The sequence below is a fragment of the Cryptomeria japonica genome, chromosome 6 (genome assembly GCF_030272615.1).
Source record: "Cryptomeria japonica chromosome 6, Sugi_1.0, whole genome shotgun sequence".
NCBI classification, from domain to species: domain Eukaryota; kingdom Viridiplantae; phylum Streptophyta; class Pinopsida; order Cupressales; family Cupressaceae; genus Cryptomeria; species Cryptomeria japonica.
Window position 1 is genome coordinate 170,339,627 of NC_081410.1, and position 23,424 is coordinate 170,363,050.

The 23,424-nt window shown below is 37.4% G+C and overlaps 1 protein-coding gene across 5 annotated transcripts in view; it reads right to left on the bottom strand.

The window, feature by feature from the left end:
* The window catches only part of LOC131071776 (uncharacterized), a 260,807-nt gene that overhangs the window by 222,929 nt on the left and 14,454 nt on the right, over window positions 1–23,424 (bottom strand). For all 5 annotated transcript variants that reach the window (XM_059207276.1, XM_059207272.1, XM_059207274.1 and 2 more), the window contains exon 3: window positions 20,161–20,323. In XM_059207276.1, the coding sequence (XP_059063259.1) occupies window positions 20,161–20,323 (163 nt within the window). The remainder of the gene's footprint in view (window positions 1–20,160; window positions 20,324–23,424) is intronic.

Here is a 23,424-nt window from a genome sequence, read left to right on the forward strand (position 1 = left end):
GTAAGCATTAAAAAAATAGAATTGGGCATACCAATAAATCCCATGTCAGTTAGTCTAGTCAGTAGAACCAGGAACCAAGAGGCTGGTCATAAAGCAAGAGAACCCAACAAAGGTAAGCCTGAACTCTGTGGGGAATATGCCATTACAAGGGTCCAATATTTTTCAAAAAGATCAATATGGTCCTACAGAAGCCAGGCTATTTTGAAAGGCTTGTGCTCTATTCATATCTAAGCACATATACCAAAGAAACCCCAGCCATCATTTCCCTCTTCAATTAAAATGTTACTGTCCTTTTGCAAAGTGCAGCCAAAATTCTAGAGAGGGACCAAAATTTTATGAGTTATAGCATTCAACAATCACTAGAAGATCTCAAGATATCAATCTCCTTTCATTAATTGCAGTCTAGATTCAGCAACAATGCCATGAAGAAGTGTGTAGCATCTTTACCTGCCAGCAGCAAATCCTAAACTCAGAAATGTCCAAGCATACCAGAAAGTCCCTACATTAAGATGGTTTTGCTTGCAGAAAGTTCAGCTATTAATCATCCTTCTACAGTTCTTGCTACTTATTTCCTTCAAATATTAATCAATACTCAACTATGATATATAATATAGAACATTCAAATAATCGTTTGGACCCTACAGGATGTGGGGATGAAATATTTCATAAAAAGCGCAAATCAATACAATATGATTATGCATAAATAACTGATTTTCAGATTTGTTGTTAATGAGTCACTAACCCATTTCAAAAATTTGGGATGACAATTGATTATAGGATTATATATCACACATGCAAGCCATAATTACTTTAGAAGCTATGTGGGAGATGTGCATATTGCCAATGGCATTCCCACATAGTGATGGACTTAGTTTGATAATTTCATCCTATTGATAGACGTCGGAGATCCCATGGAAAAAAAGCTCCTAGTGAAGTTTGATCACATATGATGTAAGAGAACACCATAAATCCTAAGCCACAGGCTCTTCGAGAAATAATCAAAACAAGAGTCTAGGATTAAATAATGTCCTCAACAAGGAATCAAAACTGAATTGTAAGGGCTCTATATACAACTCTAAGTGGTCAAGAGAGGGAAATACCTATGTTACAATGGATGTGTCCATGAGGGTCGACAATGTGTAGCCTATGTTTTTTTTTATGTTACCAGCACTCTAGCCATGAGGGATGTAGAAGAGGCATCCTATTCATCCCCAAATTTCAAGAATATCCCATGGTTGTTTTGAGGACATACAATTCAAACTTATAAGGCTCACCAACATTGTCAAGTCCTGAAGCGAGCAGGCCTAGGCAAGTCCGGTCAAACTCACCAAGTCATAAGCAAAACTCAATTGTCTGCTTGCAGTGAAAATATAGGAAAAAAATAAAATAAAAGCTCAAACCTAAAACACTGAAAAGGGTCTTTAACACTTCAAAAACCTATTTATTTCATTTTCAAGTAGAAACAAGGAGAAATAAAAAGTATTGAAGCTAGACATAGAATTCAAGCAAAAACTAGCAAAAACTAGCAAACACATTGGCAATGAATGTTTATTGAATTGAAACTGAGCGGATTTGTAGGAGCCCTCAACACATCTAAAGGAGCCTACTATGCATTTGGAAGAGCCTTCTGTTAATTTGGAGCAGCCCACTATCAATCTAGTGCCAATTTAAAGAGGTATTTATTTTTGTTTTCTTTTTTGGTTTGGTATGTCATACATTTTTTTTTCCACTTTTTGATTCATGAAATGAAAAACAAGAAGGAAAAACTGAAATTTTTCCTTGATTCATTATGGATTTTTTCTATTTTTTATCTTTTTATCTAGAAACCCTAAAAAAAATTAATCCACCAAAACCCAATTTTTTTCTGATTTTTTATGTCTATTTATCTAAAACCCCTAAATTAATTTTTTGCTTTTTTGGTTAAATAATTTTCTAATTATTCTGCACCCTAGAAGACATGGCGTTGCTTTAGAGGCATTAATCTTCTGTTGTAATTGTCATTGAACAATTGCCATTGCTTTCAGCAATGTGAGGAATGCTAGTACGAATTGCAGCAAATATTTTAGTGGAGCAGATGCATCTACAGGTCCTTGGCAATGGTCCAGAACATCATTGGGAGATTCATACAGCCATGCATCCATATCTTCAATTGTTTCATTTTCAGTCTCAGTAGTTATTATTGATGAGAGCTGTTATAGGGCTCATCAGGAGGATTCGTACAGCCATGCATCCATATCTTCAATTGTTTCAATTTCAGTTTCAGTAGTTATTATTGATGAGAACCGTTATAGGGCAGAAGGCTGCAAAAGGAACAATCTTGATCCTTGTTTAGCACCCATATGACTTTGGAAAAAGCCTGAGTTTATTGTCACAAACATTGAGTGGCATTAGGGTAGCAAACATTATCTTGCCAGCTGTTTGTTCATCGACAACCACAACTGTCACATTCCATGGAGCCACAACAGTTCATGTTGGGTTGACAAGCAAAAAAACACTTTATATTCTCTATTGAAGGCTGTTAGGGTGGATCCAGCTTTGGATTTTTTCTACACAAATTGTGACCCGAATGAATAACACAGTATTGGCTAGGGAAGAATCTTTCACCACCAAAACCAATCTTACCTTCAGGTTTCATCTAAGGTGGAAGAGATGAAAAACGTTCAACCTAACGAAGAAAATGGAGTTTCACAAAATATTCAGAATGAATTTCTTCTTCTTCAATTTCCCTTTTGTAAGAATTCTTGGAACTTTCTGGAAATTATATTTTTGAATTACTTTTTTAATAATAAACCTTCAGCTACAAATAAGTGAATTTATTTTATTATTTAGTTTTTTGGCACTTTAGTCACTTAAAATTCACCTTTATAAATAATTAATATAAGTTGTCTTCTAATTCACCTTTAACTACTTAAATATCAATTATTTAATATTTTAACTAACTTCCATACATCAGACCAAAGCTGCGGAAAATACAAAAATAGCTCAAAGGTGAGTTTTGAATACGGCAACACACATAGAAGCTTATTGAAGATCAAACTTAATAAAAATTAATACATTCCAAAAAAAGAATATTCCTCTAAAATGTTTGGGATGCATCCAAAATATCAAAATTGTATCCGAAAAGAATCAACAGACACATCTTGATCCCCTAAACACAATGCCACTATCTAAACTCCATTTCGAAAAGGTTGGCACTCTCCAAAAATGTTGGAGCTTCCAAAGATGATGGAAAGGTTATAAAAGGGGGACATTACACAACCACTTGTTGATCAAGTATAAGAAAGGGAGTACAGATTGTTTACTTCTAAATTGGATAGTTCCAGTTTAGACTGAGTAACCAAAATACAAAAACATAGCAGAGATGATAGCAATCAATGTTCAACACAGCCTATGGCAGAATTATATTCCTTTATTACCAAGTGTAACTGTATATACATTCTTCATAGATTGTTTCCCGATACAATACGCCAACATATATAGTGCCTAGCAGTTGGTTAAGATTGCCAACCGTCGGCAACTAACACAACATTTTGGGAACAATTAATTACACTGCCAAGTACTACCAACCATAGAAGCAACAAACGGTGCGATTATACCCGATTAATCGGGAATCGCCGATGGCCCCGATGTTTTCAGCCCGATTTTTTCAAAAAATCACTGATTCTCTGTCAACGATTGTCAACGATTTAATCCGCGATTAATTCGTGTGATTAATTGTCTAAAATTTGTGAAAAAAAACCCTAAAATCGCGCAAATACCCAAAAAAATACCGCAAACTGAGAAAAAAAAACCCGCGAACTGTGAAGAAAAAACCTGCGAACGGCTATATAGTGGCTCGCGCAACGTATTCATTCAACACCTGCTCCGGAAACAACAAAAATATCGCTTGAAGCTGCGAAGGAAGGCGCACGAGGTGGTTCACCTGTGAAGGAAGTCGAGTTCGGCAGAGTCGCAGACCTCCAGAATTTGGCAAGACCCTCTGAGAATACCGGGTATGTTTTGTCTAACGCATTACCTGTATGTGATCTGTTATTTTGTATCAAATTTTAATTTCCTTGGAAGTCTTTGGCTTATTATTTTTTTGCTTCAAAAATTGGATGTCTGTAATACGTAAGTATTATTACTTTTTTGCGATGTCTTTGGCTTATTATTACATACAGTAATACGTATGTATTACTGTATGTAATAACAGACCACACGTTATTACATACAGTAATACGTATGTTATTACTGTATGTAATAACAGACCACATGCTAATGGTAGTTTGTAACAAACTACCATTAGCATGTGGTCTGTTATTACATACACTAATACAAAACTACCATTAGCATGTGGTTTGTTCTGTTATTACATACAATAATACATACGTATTAGTGTATGTAATAACAGACCACATGCTAATGGTAGTTTGTTAACAGTAATACATATGGTCTGTTATTACATACAGTAATACGTATTACTGTATGTAATAACAGACCACATGCTAATGGTAGTTTGTTAACAGTAATACATACGTAAAGCTAATTATTGAAAACATAATTCCACACTGTTGATGAAAAAGACAACATAATTGTGTTGACAAAATAATAATCATGTCAAATGTATCAGACTATTGTTAACTTCTTAGAGCACATGCCAAATGTCAAATGTCATATAAGAGCACATGTCAACTCCCTTGCTTGATAAGATTCTTTGTCACCTCCACCTCATTCTCTTCTTGACTAACAGTATTTAGGTGTCTCTTGAAGGTGAGTTCACTTGACATCTCTACTGCTACAGTCGAGTCAGTCCTCCAGTTCATTGCTATGTTGGGGCACCTGTCAACCTAACTTGTGCATGTCCAAAGCCCTAAGTTGTCAGGGGCACTTTTTTCGCTTCTTAGGTTAGTGGTTTTGCAATGTATTACTGTATGTGTTACCCGTACGAACATGTTAACAATATTATCTGTATGAAAGTATGAACAGTGACTTCTATGTCATTAATGACAGTGACTAATTCAAAGACTAAAATTAAACTTCTTCCTTATGCAATTCATTTTAGGCAGTGACTTCTACCTTATGCAATTAATTTTAGCCAGTGGCTTCTACCTTAGTAGAATAACCATCATATTAGCAGAGTTAATTTTAGCCAATGGCTTCTACCTTATGCAATTCATTTTAGCAAAATAACCATCATAAGAAACTGGATTAGCTTTGTATTGGACAGCTAATTGTATTGTTTTCTGAAGCTAGTTAGGGATTTTTGGAGGTCTTGGATTATGAATTGTTGGCTGTGATAGTTTTGTCACTTTATATGGATACTTATAGGTCGGCAAGATAGAAAAGAGTTACAGCTATATTGTTAACATTTTTTGCCTTCATATGGGTACATCTCTTTGAACTCAGTTTGGGATTTGATTACCCTCCATTGTTCAAATTTCTGATTTGTGTTTCTACTTTCTACCATCTCTTTTGTTATTGTAAACTTGATAATCAATTACATTAACACTTCCAATTTCCCATGTCAATGAATTTCAAATGCAATTATTGTACACAACCCCAACCATAGATCCCTCAAAAGTTAAAGACTGAACTAAAATGTTTTTGCAGAACTAATTCTTGATCACAATGCCACATCAAAAAGACTTTGAGTGGACACATTGCACAACAATTCCTGGTAGCACAAAGGTCAAGTGCAATTGGTGTCTAGAAGAGATCAGTGGTGGAATTTATCGTTTCAAATGGCATTTGTCCAAAGAACGAGGAAATAACACTGTGATATGCAAAGGATGCCCTGCAGATGCCTCATATCAAGCAAAGCAATCTCTTGACGGGATTGCTGAGAGTAAGGCCAAAAAGGCAAGAATTGGGGTTGAACTAGGTTCTAGTTCTATAGATCCCAGGACGAACCATTTGGGTGAGGAGGATGGCGAAGATGGGAGTTTCAGGGAATGTGGGTCACCATCTAATTCTATAGCACGCAGACCAAACACAGGTGGAGGAAACATTTATACTTTCTTCCAACCTCGTACTACACCGGGATCACAAACCACTTTGGAGAGTACAGGATGGAGGAAAACAGTCACTGAACAAGCAAAGAAGGCAATTGGTAATTTTTGGTACTCCTCTCACATGGCATTCCATGCTTCCGGAAATCCATATTAGCAACTCATGGTAGATGCTATTGCAGTTGTAGGACCTGGGTTTCAAGCCCCATCTTATGAGTCATTGAGGGTTGGTATGCTGAAAGATGCAGTAGAGGATGTTCAAGATGTTGTTAAACAACATCGGTTACAGTGGGCTAGAACTGGTTGCAGTATCATGTCAGATGGTTGGACAGATAGAAGGAACCGAACTCTCATTAACTACCTTGTCTCTTGTGAGATTGGCACTGTTTTTCAAAAAATTGTGGATGCATCTAATATGATGAAATCCACAAATGCATTGTTTGAGATGTATGACGTGGTAGTAACGGATGTAGGGCCACAAAATGTGGTTCAATTTATCACAGACAATGTTGTTGCTTGTGTTGCTGCAGGGAGACTTCTGACAGATAAATACCCTTCCGTGTTTTTTACACCATGTGCAGGACATTGCCTTGATCTAACCCTAGAGGACATTGGAAAAATTGAATGGGTTAAGGCGGCATTTCAGAAGGCTCACAAGGTTACCAAATTTGTTAATCACACGAGGGTTTTGGCTATAATGCGCTCTTTCACAAGAGGCAAGGAGCTAGTTCAACCAGGGGTGACAAGGTTTGCAACATATTTCCTTGCATTACAAACATTATGTGAACAGAAAGGTAATTTTAGGCGAATGTTTGTTTCAGCTGAGTGGATTGAGTCTAGCTTCACAACTCAAGCAAATGGCATAGCAGTGGCAGAGTATATGTATTCTACCACCTTTTGGGAATCAATTGAGCAGACTGCAGAATTTTCAGAACCTTTAGTAAAAGTCTTGAGACTAGTGGATGGGGAAAAACCCCCCATGGGATATGTGTATGAGGCCATGGATAGGGCCAAGGAGGTGATAAGGAGTAAGCTGGGAAATAACAGGGATAGGTATATGCCATTGTGGAACATAATTGATAGGAGATGGGATGGACAGATGAACACTCCTCTCCATGCTACAGGATACTTTCTCAATCCTTTGTTATTCTATAAGACTGACTTCTTGGAAATTGATGCTGAGATCAAACAAGGCTTCTTCAAGTGCATGTAAAAAATGTTTCCTGACTTGGAAAAATTTGATGCGGCTACAATAGAGTTGGAAGTGTACAAGCATGCTAAGGGTTTTCTCTCTTGTAGGGCTACTATACAAGGCAGAAAGACTATTCAAACAGGTAGACTCTATAAACTTTTGACAATCTCTTTATTTTGCCAACATGCTCATTAAGTTCATTAAGATTATAAGATATTCTTAGTCTTACAATATCATCTCCATATAATGTGTTTTCCAGCTGCATGGTGGGCTTCTTTTGGAGTCGAGGGGAATTTTCCTTCTAGTTCATCCTTGACCCTCAATTTCCTTGCCTTGGAAAATTTCTTCAATCTTTGACTTGGGCATGGAATCCATACCTTGGAGGAATTTTCAACTTTTCAAATTTTTCCTTGATAACTTCATTTTGGCGCCCCTTGCTTGACTTGGGCTCCAAATTGCCTTGGAGGAAATTTTAATTTTTTTCATTTTCCATGGCACTATGGATTTGGCGCTCTTCTCTGTGCTTGGACGCTATTTCTACTTAAGCAAGGAATTTCCACTTTTTTGATTTTTCCCTGGCACACTGGATTTAGCGCCCTAGTTCACACTTGGACGCTAATTTTGCACTGAGGAATTTTCACTTTTAGCACTTTTCCTTGCCTTCCTTCATTTAGCGCCCTCTCCTTGACCTGGGCTCCAAATCACCTTGGTGGAGGAATTTGCAACTTGCTTGATTTTCCATGACAAACCCAAGTTAGCGCCAGACTCCTGACTAGGGCGCTATTTTCACTTGGTCAAGGAATTTTACAAATTTTGGATTTTCCATGACGCCTTGATTTCGGTGCCAAACTCCTGACTAGGATGCCATTTCACCTCGATGAAGGAATCTAACTCGCTTCTTTCCGGACTTAGTCAATTTGATCATTTCCAAATTAAAATGCCATTTTGAGGAATTCAAGTGGATATTTGCCAGACTTAGAAGATTTTCCCGCTTTCCACTTATGGAATGGATGTCCATACTTAGCCATTTTTTGATCCATTTAGCCTTCTTTCTGACTTTTCCAGATTTAGGATTGTTTAGGAATGCTCAATCTTCAGTGTCTGCCTGCGAAGAACCTGCCACAAATAGACCTTCCAAAAATAGGAAGTGTTTCAAAATGTTAGAGTTAGGGCAAAATAGGATGCAAGGAGACTTACTAAAAATAGAAACTTACTAAAAATAGAAATAACTAAAAATAGTAAGTTTGATTTTTGGCAAAATTAGACCAATTTGAGAGGCAATGAAATTTCTCAAAAATAGGAACTTTCTAAAAATAGAAAGGTGCTCAAAATTCGCTCAAATTTCATGAGTAGGTTCCTTAAAGGGCCCTAATTCCAATGCAATGTTCAGTTTTTTCCAAAACCCTAAAGGAAAGGCCTCAAATCTGAAGGATGAAACCCTAAAACGAACAAAACAGGCTCCAGACTTAGCCAAATTTGCTCAAACGAGTTGCAAACTTGATCAAATTGACCCCCAAACATTTGCAAAGTGAGGAGACTGACAAGACTGTTGCGCAAAAACCCAACAAACAAAAGACAAAAGACCGAGAGGACCTAAAAAGTAGGGGGTCCCTATTTGCAATGGAGCAATGTGTGAAAACGTCACAACACCTACCAAATCAAATGGGGGTTTGGGGGCAACACCCCCAACGGAGTCAAGGGGTGGCGCCCCTTGCAAGGTCAAGGGGCAGTGCCGCTACCGCTAACACCAAATTAAGACCTTCAAAATCGCACGGAACTCCATGGCACACATCATTTTTCTAATTTTTTAAGATGCCAAGAATAATGTTGAAGAAGCCAAAAAATAGAGATTGCATATCCATATTATGATGTAGAAGTTGTCAAAGCCCTAGCGGACTGAACTTATGATATCGTAACTGCCACACCCAATGGCCTGACCACACTACACTCCTGCCAAGGTGCCACCGTGCTACTACCAAGTGACACACAATGTACCAAACCCCTTACCTGTACAGACCGCTTGATGCAAGGCTACCAAACACCATACGGCAAAACCAAAATTGTCCTACGTACACCATACAACACAACCCATGGGCATGTCATTGAGTTCTTTTGTATGCCGTACGGTAGAGTTAATGAGCATCGTACGAGGCATCGCGTCTGGATGTCGTACGGTAGAGTTGAAGAATATCATACATATGGTCTATGTCGTACACTGTATAGCAAGGATGTTACCAAGGTCCAGCTGCCAGTTGGGAGAATTTGTACACCATACGAAAAAAATTGAATTTCATCATGCCATTCGTACATCGTACGGTGAAGACAAAGATCATTGTGAAGAGAGTCGTACGACGGAAGTACGGACTGATGTGTGAGCTCAAGTCGCCATACAAAAAATGTCGCACATGATGAATGTCGTACGAAATAGTTATGTGTGTACGAGATAGTTATGTGTGTACGAGATAGTTATGTGTGTACAAGATAGTTATGTCATACGAGGCAAATGCCAAGGGGATGTTGTACGTGCAGATGCCAAACTACTGTACAAGTTTGGGAACAACTTGCTCTATGTGAAAATGACCACCTTGCCATATGTGGAAACAATACCAATCAAGCCGTACGGAATTCAATGGACGTGACTGTACAGTTGCATGCCACCACCATACGGTGTGGAATGAAACAAACTGCCATTGTACGGAATAGTAGGGAGTCCGTATGGGTGCAAGATGAGATTGCCATATAGGTGCAAAATGAAACTATCGTACGAGGAAGTTGGGAGTATGATAGTTGATATTCTCATAAGTTTCCCCGTAAATTTCCTGTGACATTCATTTTCCTTGACAACTATTTGTACACTCCACATTACATATTCTACTCTTTGTACTCTCAGATGTATCCTTTATAACTTTACATGCTTTCATTAGTTGCTCTTCATCGAAAGTTGTAGCTTCAAGAAAATTACATGTTGGCGAAAAGACATTTGAGTCCTCCATTTGCCAATGGAATAATCCATTGAGGGAACTTGTTTCATTCTCCAAGCAATCTTCTAGTTCCAGTACCCCTTCGTCATTCAATTCCATCCTCTTCCTTCCTTCCTTCGTACTCCACTCTTTGTCTTCGGACTCTGAGTCTGAAGATGCCAATTCTTCACTCACCGCCTGGTTCCTCAAATCAATAACGTGCTTCCTCCCATCACTCTCAATTGAGAGTGTGTTCTGCTTCCAATTATGATTTGCCTTGGCAGTAATCAACCATCCCCTCCCAAGGAGTGCGTCGAATGCCTTCTTCTGTAACGAGATGACTACAAAGTCCAACAAAAATTGTTGTGTCCCAATCATTACTTTTTGTGCCATCAATGTTCTCAATGGCTCGATGTCATGTTGGTTGGCACCAACCAAGTGGAAGGTCGGCGGCCAGAGTGTCAACTTCCCCAGACATTTCCAAGTGTCCTCTGACAGCAGATTAACTCCCGAGCCCCCATCGACGATGGTGTTTGCCATTTTTTGGCCCATTATTTCCATCCCAACAACAATCGGCTTCCTCACGATGCTCACCTTCAGCAACATTGGATAACTAGCCTCATTCCCTTCGGGTGATGGTTTTCCAGGCATTTCCTCCTCTTGTGGCTTGCATTGTTTTTGGATGACTGTGTCGTCACTGACTATGTTTGTAATCGCCATTCTCAATTGCGGCATAGTTTGAAGAAGGTCTACCACCTTGATGGGTATGGTTGTTTGTAGCACCTGCCGAACTATGTTCTTCTGACTCCCACAATGACGTACCTATAGTTCCAGTGGAGGATACTCATTCCTTCACTAGCACTTGTTTTACTTTGTCTCTGGCTTCTCGGAGTCATTCCTTCTTCGTACAAGCATTTGGGTACATCGTCTTCTTCATCTATGCTCTCGTGATTGCCAGAACTACCTCGTCTTGTTCCTCTACATCTAGCATATTAATACCCTTTTGCTTTAGTCAGTCGGTGTCTTCAAGATTCTTGGGTCCGCACCATTTGCACAATAGTTGTATGTTACCTTTCTTATTCTGGTAGTCTTTTGCAAAGTGTCCCCATTCACTACATTGTCAACAATGTATGATAGGACGTCCTCTGGAGTCATACTATATTTGATTTCACCCTTGTTGATTTCCATAACCACCTGGCCATACATTTTGTGGTTTCATTGGGCTAGACTCTCCCTGTGTGAAGAGTACCTACATACTTCCAGTCTTCAAATTATATGGACACTCCTTTATTGAATGACCCATCACCTAAAAAATCTCACAAAACATCTTTTTAGGACAATTATCTTATGTGTGCCCCTCAATTTTGCACTCAATACACCATAGTTCATTACTTTCTTTATTGGTTCCTTTCTCGGCCTTCAATTCTTTCATCATTCTCAACATATCCCTTCAAAGGGCTTGTACGGTTTTGGATTCTTCATCATTGCTACCTTTGGTGCTGTCATCATCGGTCTTCCTCTTCCCTCGGGAGGATGTTTTGATTTCACTCTCGATGTCCATCGCCTGATTGTAAGCATCGGTGTACGAGGACGTAGGCACTACTTTCATCTTCTTGCATATTGAGGGGATCAATCCCTCAATGAACCACCTCTTCTTCAACCTGTCGGTTTGTTGGTTCTCCATCTTCTTCACCTGTTCCTTGAGCCTATGATTGTATGCTTGTACATTCTCGTTCTTGCCTTGTCAGGTGTTGTAAATCTCTGCAACAATCTCATTGTCATCACAGAGCAGTGCGAATTCGTCTTGAAATGCTTTCCTCAAATCAGACCATCTCGTCTTGTGCTTAACCTCAAGGTCTGTATACCAATTGATGCCGATTCCCCGAAGGTTGGCTGGAAATGCCTTCAGCCAATAATTGTGGTCATCTTGGACACTTGCCTCTCATATCGTTATACATGTCTTACAATGCCGCACAAGGTCCTCTGATCCATATCCTATGAACTTCGGGAGTTTTTTCCTTTCCGGGTTATTCTAGTTGTGCAACATTGTCCTCACTTGGAACGTACCGTGTGTTCGACCAAATTGGCCTGTCTTGCTCCTCGCATTCCTGTGCCTCTCTTGCACTCTCAGCCACGCACGAGCTCTCTACACATCCACCTTTTGCATCTTCCGCACCTTGGTCACCTTCATTTCTATTCTCTCTCCTCCCTGCAATCTTCAGCTTAGGCCACCCTATTATCGCTTCCGTGATGAGTGGCAAGTTCATGCAAATTGGTTTCTCGCCTACTTACTCCCTTATGTGCCAAACCTAGGTGAACTGTTATGGCCGCTACATTTTGATGCTTTCCTTTCACTCTCGGCCACGCGCGCATCCTCTACACATCTACCTCCGGCGTCCCCAAACTTCAGGTACTTCCAGGTGTGTCGGACCTGGGTGGACTGTTCCAACCGCTATGTTATGGTGTTTTCCTTGCACTCTTAGCCACATGCGCGTCCACTACACGTCCACCTCCAGCATCCCAACACTCCAAGTACTTCCAGGCTCTAACTTGTCCCTATGCTCCCTCCAACCGAGGGTCAACAAATCACCTAATCGCTTGGTCTTGACCACCCTGTGGCCTCTTCTCACCTTTATTGGGGTCTACGGGCATGAATCATAAAGGAAGAGCATAAGTCATGAGGAATGAGAAGTCCCTATGGAGATTGGATCTCCACTCCAAGGGTAAGGCATCAAAATGAAGTGAAGTTTGCTAAGAGCAAGAAGTCCCTATGACCTTTGAATTTCCATCATGAGAAGACAATGATAAATTTCAAGGACTGAATTAGTCCCTACAAGGATCAATTTCCCACCAAGGATGAAACAAAGTTTATCCCATAGGTGTTTGATTCAATATTTGTTTGTTTTGCAGGTCTACTACAAGGGAAGCATGATGATCAAGGCTTGAGGTGAAAGAAGATGCAGCTTGTAGGGATACCAAGGGCTCAACACTTCAAAGCAAAAAATGATGAAAGATCAGCTCCAAGATGGCAAGCAAGTGAAATGCAAGAATGAAGAAACTCAAACAATGCCATGTTCAAATTCAAGAAGATAAAGGTATGATTTGGAGAAAGGACTCTAAAAGCATATTGCAAGGACAACATCACAAATGCGAATGAGGAAGATAGGCATTTCAAGGATTGGGAGAGGATTTCAAGACAAGGATTTCCAAAAAGCACAGATGAGGACTAGCTCAAACATCAAGAAAGGTTCACCATGATGGTGAACAAGTGAGGCAAAGACAAATTCAAGACATGAGCACTGGGGATTCCACATTATGAAGTAGGAACTACATCAAAGGATATCATAGTCAAAGAATGTTAAGGAGGAAATTGTTCAAGGGGAATTCCCTAACATAAGGATAAAATGCAAAATATCACAAGGAATTCCAAACATCATGAAGAATGTTCAAGGCAAATTGATTTAGTCTACAATGCAAGTTGAGGTGGCATCCCAATCACCATTCGTCCAATCAAAGGGTTTCAAGTCAGCATTCATTCAAGGAGGGAATACGTGACACGTGGCGCTACATTAAATATTATTTATCTTCCCTAACCTCATCTCTCTTTGTTCAATGTAATGGTGGTTGTAACAAACCCTAATTAGGGTTTCTATCTTTCGATCTTGGCCATTGATTGTGAATCAATCTGAGCCATTCATTGTAATGGAGATCACTATATAAAGGGCTTAGTGCTCTCATTTGAAAAGGCTAATGTTAGAAGAGTAGAAGATTAGTTGCACAATTCTTATCTCTTAATCTTTGTTACACAATTCTTATTTTATTTTATATCCTCGTGTCTTCATGAAGATAGGCATCTCTTAGAAAAGATGACTCTTTAGAAAGTCATCACCTTTTGTTAATAACCTTTCTTAAATTAATCGTTGCCTTTGTTGAATATAATTGCTGCCTTTTTTGTCTTACTCTATTTTGACTTATTCTCTCGTCTTATTCTATTCTGTCTTTTCTATTTCTAGCGCTATCTTTATATCCATGTTAATTCTCAATTGCTTTTCCTTTGCAAAACTGACTCCAGGAACTTTCCTTGTATAATCATGTGGAAGATTGTACATTACATATAATACCCGTGTACCATTCCTTCTTCAATCTTCCATACACCTTTGACATTAATGACAATCTTCTCAATCTTGACTATTCACTTTGACATCAATGACAACTTCGTCTTCACACCTTTGACATCAATGACAACATCCAACAATCTCCTCATTCTTTCTTTGACATTAATGATAGCAATCTTCATTAATATGCCTTTGACATCAATGACAATATTTCCAACAGCTTTAAAGGGCCTTTCTTTTTCTATCAAATTAAGTTTGATAAAATCTTGAGTATTACTAGTTGAGAAGCACATAGGTCTCACTCCAGATATCAATGCACATGCAGCTCAATTCAAGAATAGCCCTTCCCCTAACTATGGATAGGGGCCCCCTACCTATATAGTTGGGAGGGGAAGGAGTGCAGGACTACAAATCAATAATTCAATAAAGCAATGCCCACTGCAAAACCCTATAGAATAGTAGGGGGTGAGGCCCTGTCTATAATGGGGGACCTACCATATAAAGGGGTTTGGATGGGCAGGGCCAATCCAGTCATTCTTCAAATATTTCTCCTCACTATAAAGAAAGGTAAGGTCTCCGATAAAAAGAAGTGGGCAAACCATCCATTCATTATTAGAAATTTCTTTCAAACAAATATATGATAAGAGATAACTTATCCTTCTCTCGAGAGATTTTTAACAAACTTAACTCTAAATAAAAATTAGCTAACTCTATTAGGAGATGGATTGATAGGTTAACAATGTTCGGTCTTCCTATATTGAACCCCAAAAGACTTGTTTTGGATGGATGTTGCTGCATTAAAAATCTTCTTGTAATCACCAAAATTGTGAAACGCCACTAGTAGCAATTTTTTCCCCGACAAGTCACGGATATTTTTAAAATCATGGTCAACATTCATTGACCTATTTATTTTTGTCTACCTGCATTAAATTCATGCTAGAATCACATTTAAGTCACACCTAAATCACACAGAGTATTTTTCAGCGATTTTCAACATTTTTTATATTATTTTCGTGATTTTTTTTGGTCTATCAAGACCCTGTCTTGGCACGATGGCTAGCTTCTAGCATAAAATTAAATCCCACAATTTGACTATCTTGAATAAGTAGATTTAGATGAAAGCAAGGGCCCGAGGCAATGCAATTTTAAACTGGTAATTATTATAGCAATTAGACAGTTGATAAAATGGCTCAATATCAGTAGCTGCCAAATTATAAAACAAATAGATGTTGTGCTAGGATGTAGTGACTGGGTATTTTGTACAATTACTCTAACATGCTGTTTGGCAATATTTATTGGAATTTTTGGCAGAGGTCATTCTCAAAGGCCCTCGACAATGGAAAACCAATTAGATAATACTTCTTTTCTCAATCTCTTCTGTGAGAATTTAATATAGACTTACATAGTGGATGACCAGCAATGGTTTACATTCTGGGTTTTGTATTCACTCATTATGCTTTTTGAGCTTTCCTTTTATAAAGTTCTTGTCTTGTGAGTTAAACTTGACACTTCAAATGTAAACCTTTTCAAGATTGCCTTAAATATTTTCCTCTTTATTGATTGAAATTTAATAGCTAAATTGTTCATCATTTCTTTCTTTGAAAAGCTAATAATACTTATTGAGAAATTTAGTATGAAGCATAATCATGGGATTTAAATTTATTTATGGTTTCAACAACACCAAATGTTCCATTTGTAGGTTAAGTGTAAGGGTATTAGGATCTTATGTGTTTCTAATATTATAACTGAAAGTCGTAATGGTTTTATTATATAAATTTTATATAATTATTAATTAAAAAACTAAGTTACCGGTCCTTCCCCTTTTGGCCTGGGTTCCGATTCTGGTTCTTGCACGGTCCTGGTTCTCCCCGAGTTCTCCTTGGGTTCCTCCCGGGTCCTTCCCAGGTGGCCGCATCGCAGGACCCACAGGGAACTCGGCAACCTGGGAAGGACCCGGGTGGAACCCAGGTCGAACCCAGGAGGACCCACGTGAACCCAGGCCCGTGGTTTCCCGAAAACAGGGCCCACGGGTCCAAAAAACAATAAAAAATGACTTTTTAAAATAGTTTTTTTATAATAAAACTCTAATTCGCCCCTTTATGACTTTTTAAAAAAGACTTGAAACTTGAATATTATCTTTTTTGCAAATTATGAATATGATATTAGACTTTAGTTATTAGTTTACTGATTACATCTGCGATATATGAATATTTATTGGCATTGGCAATTAGTAATTATGGATTTATCATTTAAGTATGGAAAGTCACATTGTATATTTTATTTTTGTATGGATTGTATACATTGACCATATATATAGTATATGGGTATATATATATATGTGTGTGTGTGTGTGTGTGTGTGTGTGTGTGTGTGTGTGTACGGACGAACCCAAACCTGTACCCGTACCCAAGATTTTTTTTTTTGGCCGAATCCGCGAATCCGAACCCGAATCCAAACCCGAACCGGTAACTTAGTTAAAAAAGGAATAAAAATTTAACAAAAACCAAATCTAAAAGTGTGAAAGTCAAGCATTTTTTGAAAGGTTTTTAAGAGTCTTTGAGCTTGGTTAAAAGCGGTCAAATTATGAAAAATAGCATGTCCCATGAAGGTTTGTGTGGTTTCAAAGGCTTTAATTTGGGTTTGATGGCAGGGACACTGCCACTTAACCCTACTAGAGGTGTTACCCCTAGATCCTATGAGATGCATTGCCCCTTGACCATGCTACGTGCTGTCACCCTAGATCCCTACTCTTGTTTTTGTTCTCTCTATATCTCTATGCTATTAAAATGCCTATAAATTAAAAAGTTTTATATTTTTTTAATCTTTTTTTATACATTCTTTTATAATCCAATTTTTCCAATATTTTGAAAAAATCTTATACTTATGGTTGCCGATTTTTACCAAAAGATATTTGCTGCCATGATTGGTTCTACTCTTAACAATTGTGGCATTAGCATTGCTTCCTGTCTTATTTCTCATAATGACAAATGCAGATATCTTTAATAAATCTATCTGAAGGATGACGAGAGATATCAATATCAAGGTACCTATATTGGCTGTGTGACATAGGTTAGACAGGCATGTCAATATTGCTATCTCTTGGTGTCTTTTAGATAGATGTATTTGTTACACATATTTTAGTTTACTAGATTTCTATATACATTTATATAGAATTGTGTGTAATGAATTTTTGACATGTAAATCATGATCAAATTTAAGTTATAATATTTTTTTGTTATGCACCCATTACAATCCCCCTTGCTGCCCTTGTAGTTATGCCTATTGGTCTAATACATATACTATTCAATTTTTTAATGTCCTTTTGCTAAAACCATTTAGAAAAAATTCATCATTGCCTGGGCTAAATTAGTAAATAAAATTTCTATTTCTTGTTTTTGGTTATATTATTCTGACAAGTACATGTCAAAGTTCATTAGGATGTTTTGGTTGTTGTCTCCATGGATGTCCTATGGCTTTTTATGAAAAACTGTAAACTAGGAATGGTGATGTATTTCACGGTAAAAAGAGGGTGTCTATTGACTTCAAAAGCAAAGACACCTTCTTCCTTCTTGCTTTGCAGGTTGATATTTTCCTTAAGGTTCCCAAGGCTCAATTAAAGTAGATTTTGGAGAAAGGTACTGAAATGTCCCCAAATTTTTCCCTAACTCTTAATTGAAACAAGGTAGGGTTAGATATACCTTTCACTTTGATTGAGATCCTGCAAACAAGTTAGGAATCACTCATAATCATAAATAGATCTATTAATTACAAAGCAGCAAGCATATAAATCAAAGTATAGATCTAATCACAAGATTGCTTAAAGAATTTTGAGAAGGCTCAACTATAGAAGGGCTAAGATAGGGTGACTCAATAGGGTGCCCTAGAGATCCTCTACCCTAGGCCCAAGGGCGGACCTTATCCCCCTTGGCCTCATGTGGCCTGTGCCATCCATATCAGGTGGAATACCAATGAGGTGTCCTATAACTGTTCCCCTCAATCTTGTCATCCCTATCCTACTTCTCATGTTTGAGCATTCTTAATGCATTCATTTACCATGATAGAGAGCATGAGGGGCATTCACAATAGGGTGCCTGGAAGTACATCTTTTCTAAGCCCAAAGGCAGTACCCATTGTATCCCTTTGGCCTCATGGGACTCCCTGGTCATATACCATGAGGTGGCATGCCTAGAAGATGACCCCAACACCGTTCCCCTACTTGTAATCCTCTCTCCCTCTATCATGGCTAGAAAACACTCAGAATATATGAAGATATACATTTTATAAAGTAGCTGCAGAGTACGCTAGTCTGATTTACATTTACTATGACATATATGAATAATCATATCAGCAGTATATGGTTAATCATAAATATGCACAAATAGATACATAAATATTGATATGCAGAAATAGATATATAAACATTGTCACAGCACTTAATGTGTTTGCACAGAAAATCCATTCACACACTGTAATAATCAGACAGACTGCCTGAGGATTAATGTCTTAAGAAATATTAGATTTGGATGCCTTCCATGTCCCTTCTTGGAAGCCCAAATGTTCCATTTATATCCCTCCATTTGGTGTGTAGGGTGGCAACTTCTCTCCAGGAATGTGACCTATAGTGGAGAGTCTATTTGGATGCTAATTGCATCCCTTCACTAACAAACCACCACTCCTTGTTTAGTTTAATTAACCTCAATCGATTGGGAATGATTATTGTTAAGAAAAGGGAAGAAGGCAGTGCATAAAGAAACCCCGATCTGCATAATAAAGAAACCATGATCATAATAAAGAAACCAAAATCATAATAAGGTAATGACCACGATCTGCCCACAAGAAATTGTGAAGTCTTACTGCAGTAAGACAATTTCTTCAATTATATCTGCTGATCAAGGAATGTAAATCATTAATTGGGGATATCAATTCAGAGGCATGACAGGTACACTCACTGTTCAGAAAGAGTGCTGGTGAGATTAGTGCATTTCCTTGAATAAGCTGAGTCTGGTAAGAATCGTGTTTGGGATTATGGTTCAGGGAGTGACGATACAACTCCCACTGTTAAGAACCAGACATTGCTGCTTATTGAGGCTATGCATGGTCTAGTTGTGCACCTATTCCTGAATCTGCTACTGAAAGGATAATATATGATCTTAAAGGCTTTGCCAATATGCTGGCCAATAGATAGGATTTGATCCAAAAAGATCTTGACCAGATTGCTGCTGGTAAAGATGGCGGATTTTATATTCCTCCTTTTTTGGCTGATGTTCTTCTCCCAAACCTTGGATATGGAGCTATTATGCTGAGTGGCTGGAGGATCTTACTGAGAAACATGCCAAATATCTAATCCCATTAGTTCGAGATACTATTGAATACTTGGATGAGAAGGAGCACAGGTCCTCCCAAGGAAGTAACATTTAGGGATCAGCCCCTCCTCCTTAGTCACTGGCTGCTTGATACTTTTTTATATTTTATAGTCCTATATACTTATTTATATATGTAAATGATGTAATTTTGTACTCGGACGCACTTTGGAATCTTTAGACATCAGTCTTAGTTTTCTTAAAACAGCAATGCAACTTAAACCTACATCAGTCTAAAAAAATAGTAAAACCCTTCATAATTCTAGGTGCAAAGCTATTAAACATCAGAATATTTCAGTTTCAAATAATCTAATCCAAAAAGTTCTTTTGTTTTCGTTGTAAAAAAAAACCCTGTCAAATGATTTCGTGATTAAGAAAATTAGTCAAAACAACCAGCTAACATAAACTCGGTGATTTTAAAGGCTATATTGTAATATATAAAAAATTTTGATGTAAATAAGTTAATAATCATTAGATACAAAACAATTGGAAAGTATTTATTGCATGATAAGAACTAATTAAACAAGAGGACAGCATATTACATACTTGTTTGACAAAATTCCCAAAATGACAGGAACTTTAGAAATAATATCATCTAAAGAAGCAAGCTCAGGAACACGACAAAAAGCTGCTAAAATAGTGAGGGCAAGCTGTAAATATGCTTCTTGCTGGTCTTTATTAGGAATATTTCCAGTACTTTGCCCAATTCCTGCATGTTGAAAATGCAAACATGAGTAACTTAGAAAATGGCAATATGCTTAAGGAATAGCATTAAAAGTTGGGCACAAGTAGATTGCTACTGATTTTTATGATGTGAACTAGCAAGTTCCTAAAGTAATCCCAACAGTCTTTCAGATGTGGAGCCATCTTCTTTCGGTGTGTCACCCAACAACATCCAGACTAGAGATTAAACTAAATATAAGTTCTGACGTCAACACACTAAATGAAGTTGGCTTGGGCCCACAAGGGTACATATCCGGTATCCCTATGATTCCTTCACAAACCACACTAAAACCATTCCTACATTAATCAAATTTTAAAATTTATCCTTGCCTGGATTAATAAATTAAAAAGAATTTAACTTCTGCTTAATTTGCATGCTAATAAATATAGTATATAAAGGATATATATTTTATTAGAAATATATAATTACAAAGTAGATGAATAATATGTAACAGAGCAAAAATTAATAAGTAAGAGTGAATAGAGATATATTTACAAGAGATGTGAGCCACTGAGCATATAATGTTAAACATTGAAATGTGTTATATATGATTATCAGAGTAATATTGTATATGTATGTGTATGAGTTAAATCAATCCACATTTCACCTTTGTCTTTCAAATATCTGTTTTTGGCCTGCCAATATGCCAAAAAATTATGGTCCGTGTTTTTTAGTAATATATTGGGTTGGGAAAATAAATCTGCTATTACCCAGCATTAAATCTTGCTTGGATTTGTGAGACAGTGTGAAAAAGAACTAAACAAGTTTTGCCATATTTAATCCTCTCCAATCCTCTGGCATATATGAAGAGTTACAAATGACAAGGTATTTCAGGGCAAATGGAAGTGCCTTATGGAATCTCCCAGTGATTTCACTCTCCTCTCCATCATTTTGCAGGTTACAATGATCTTGAACTTTCCAAAAGAAAGATTCTACAAGCTGCTGGACAGTGGGGCCGTAGTGATTTATGAATCTAACATGAAAAGATTAAATGGTGGCTAGATCTAAAGAGATAAGGTGGCAAAGCTGCATAAAATGAAGATGAATAAGAGACATCAGACCATATGAGCAGGCATCGTATTTATCCCCTTGACTTTCATGCAGACAGTTCTGGCACCATCTATCAGAGGAAGAACGTTGATATGGAACTAGAACATGAACTGAGATTCAAAAAGAACAATCCTGAATGGGATGTTATTCTGAAATGCATGAAAATAAGGATGATAAAACTCAGTTCAGTAACTCTGGCATGAATGAGGATATAAAATGTTGTTAATAGTAATATATGTGAATTGTATTTTACGTAGTACTGCTGTCTATAAGTCGGTCCTTTCTCTTTATCAAAATGTGTGTGACTCCCAAGCCATCCTTATTTGCCTGGGAGATTTTATTGCATTTTGGTATTCTATATTGTAAATTGTTTTAATTCTCTCTCTCTCTCTCTCTCTCTCTAACAAGTTCAAAAGACCCAAGACCAAGGTACCTAATGAGTCTACTCAAACCTGCCAACACTGTCAAACTTGTCAAACCCAGCCAGTCCCACCCCTAAGACACACCCAGTTAAGTCATCCACAGAAATTAAGAAACAAAAAACAAAAAAAATCCAGTAATGCCTAATGCTACAAAAGTTACTCTAAGACTCTAAAAACATATTCATTGGATTTGGAAGCACAAAGAAGAGAAAGAATAGAAGTATTAGAGCTGAATTCACATGCCTCTGAAGCAAAATCCGGCAAACAACTTGGGCAGCAAGCATTGATTGAATGCAACTTGGGTGGAATAGTAGCAGCCCTTGGTGCATCTAAAGGAGACTACAGTGGATTTGGAATAGCCCACCATTGATTTGAAGCAACCCACTGTCAAGTTGAAGCAAATTTGAAGAAGAATTTTCTTACTTCAAATTTTTTTATTTTATTTCACTTGTCTTCTACATTTGTTTGATTTTTGTTATTTTAGATTCATAGAACACACCCAAGCTGTTTTTCTGATTTTTTCTCTATTTTTGGGCTGCAAATAGTAACTAATTCATCTTTTTTTCTTTCACTTGTCTTCTACATTTGTTCAGTTTTTTTCATTTTAAATTCATAGAACAAACCCTAGCTGTTTTTTTTTTAAGCTGCAAACCATAACTAGTTTTTTTTTCTTCTTTTTTTATCTTAGATTATCTAGAAATCCTAAATGCTAATTTAGTTTCTATTTATTTGTTATTGCAACATACATCAAATTTATAACATGTTCTAATGCGCAGCCCCAATTAGAAAGGGCCCTTGTTGGAAGCATATCACACGGGCAAAGAAAGGGGAGTTGGTTTGCAAACATTGCAAGACAAAAATTAGTGGAGACATTAATTGATTGAAATATTATCTAGCACAAATTTGCCAAGGTTTTACTTTGTACCCAACACACCTCTTAATGTTGTGCATGAGATGCAAAGTCAATCAGAGACCTTTGACTGAAAAAAGGAACCATAAAAGAGGCACAGAGAAAAGGTGACAGCCCCTCATGAAGACTCTTCTTCGATTCCTCCATTCCCTACATCTTCAACCATGTGGCAACGACAGTGCTAGGATTGGACCTAGAGTTTATGTATCCCAATTAAATTTATCTATTGTATCACACAATACTGCAGATTCCCAACAACCACTTAAAAGCATAAGTTGGAACAAGGACAAGCATGATGCAGCGGCGAGATAATTGATTATCATTTTTGTTTTCAAATATATTGTTTGATTTCTTTGTTTCTTGAATTTTTGACTTTAAAATTTCTACAATTTAAAATCTAAATTCTATAATACTTTTTTTCCTTCTTTTCTTTGTTTTAAGTTTCCTTATTTGAAAAATATAGTGTTTATTGGAACAAGAAAAAGCATGATGCAGCAGTGACATAATTAATAAGCTTTTTGTTTTAAAATATATTGTTTGATTTCTTTGTCTCTTGAATTTTTAAATTTAAAGGTTTCTAGAATTTTAACCTTTAAATTTTATAATACTCGGTTTCTTTTTTTTTTTTTGTTTTAGGTCTCCTTTTTGGCAAATATATTGTTTGTTGGAGCAAGGACAAGCATGATGCAGAAGCGAGATAATTA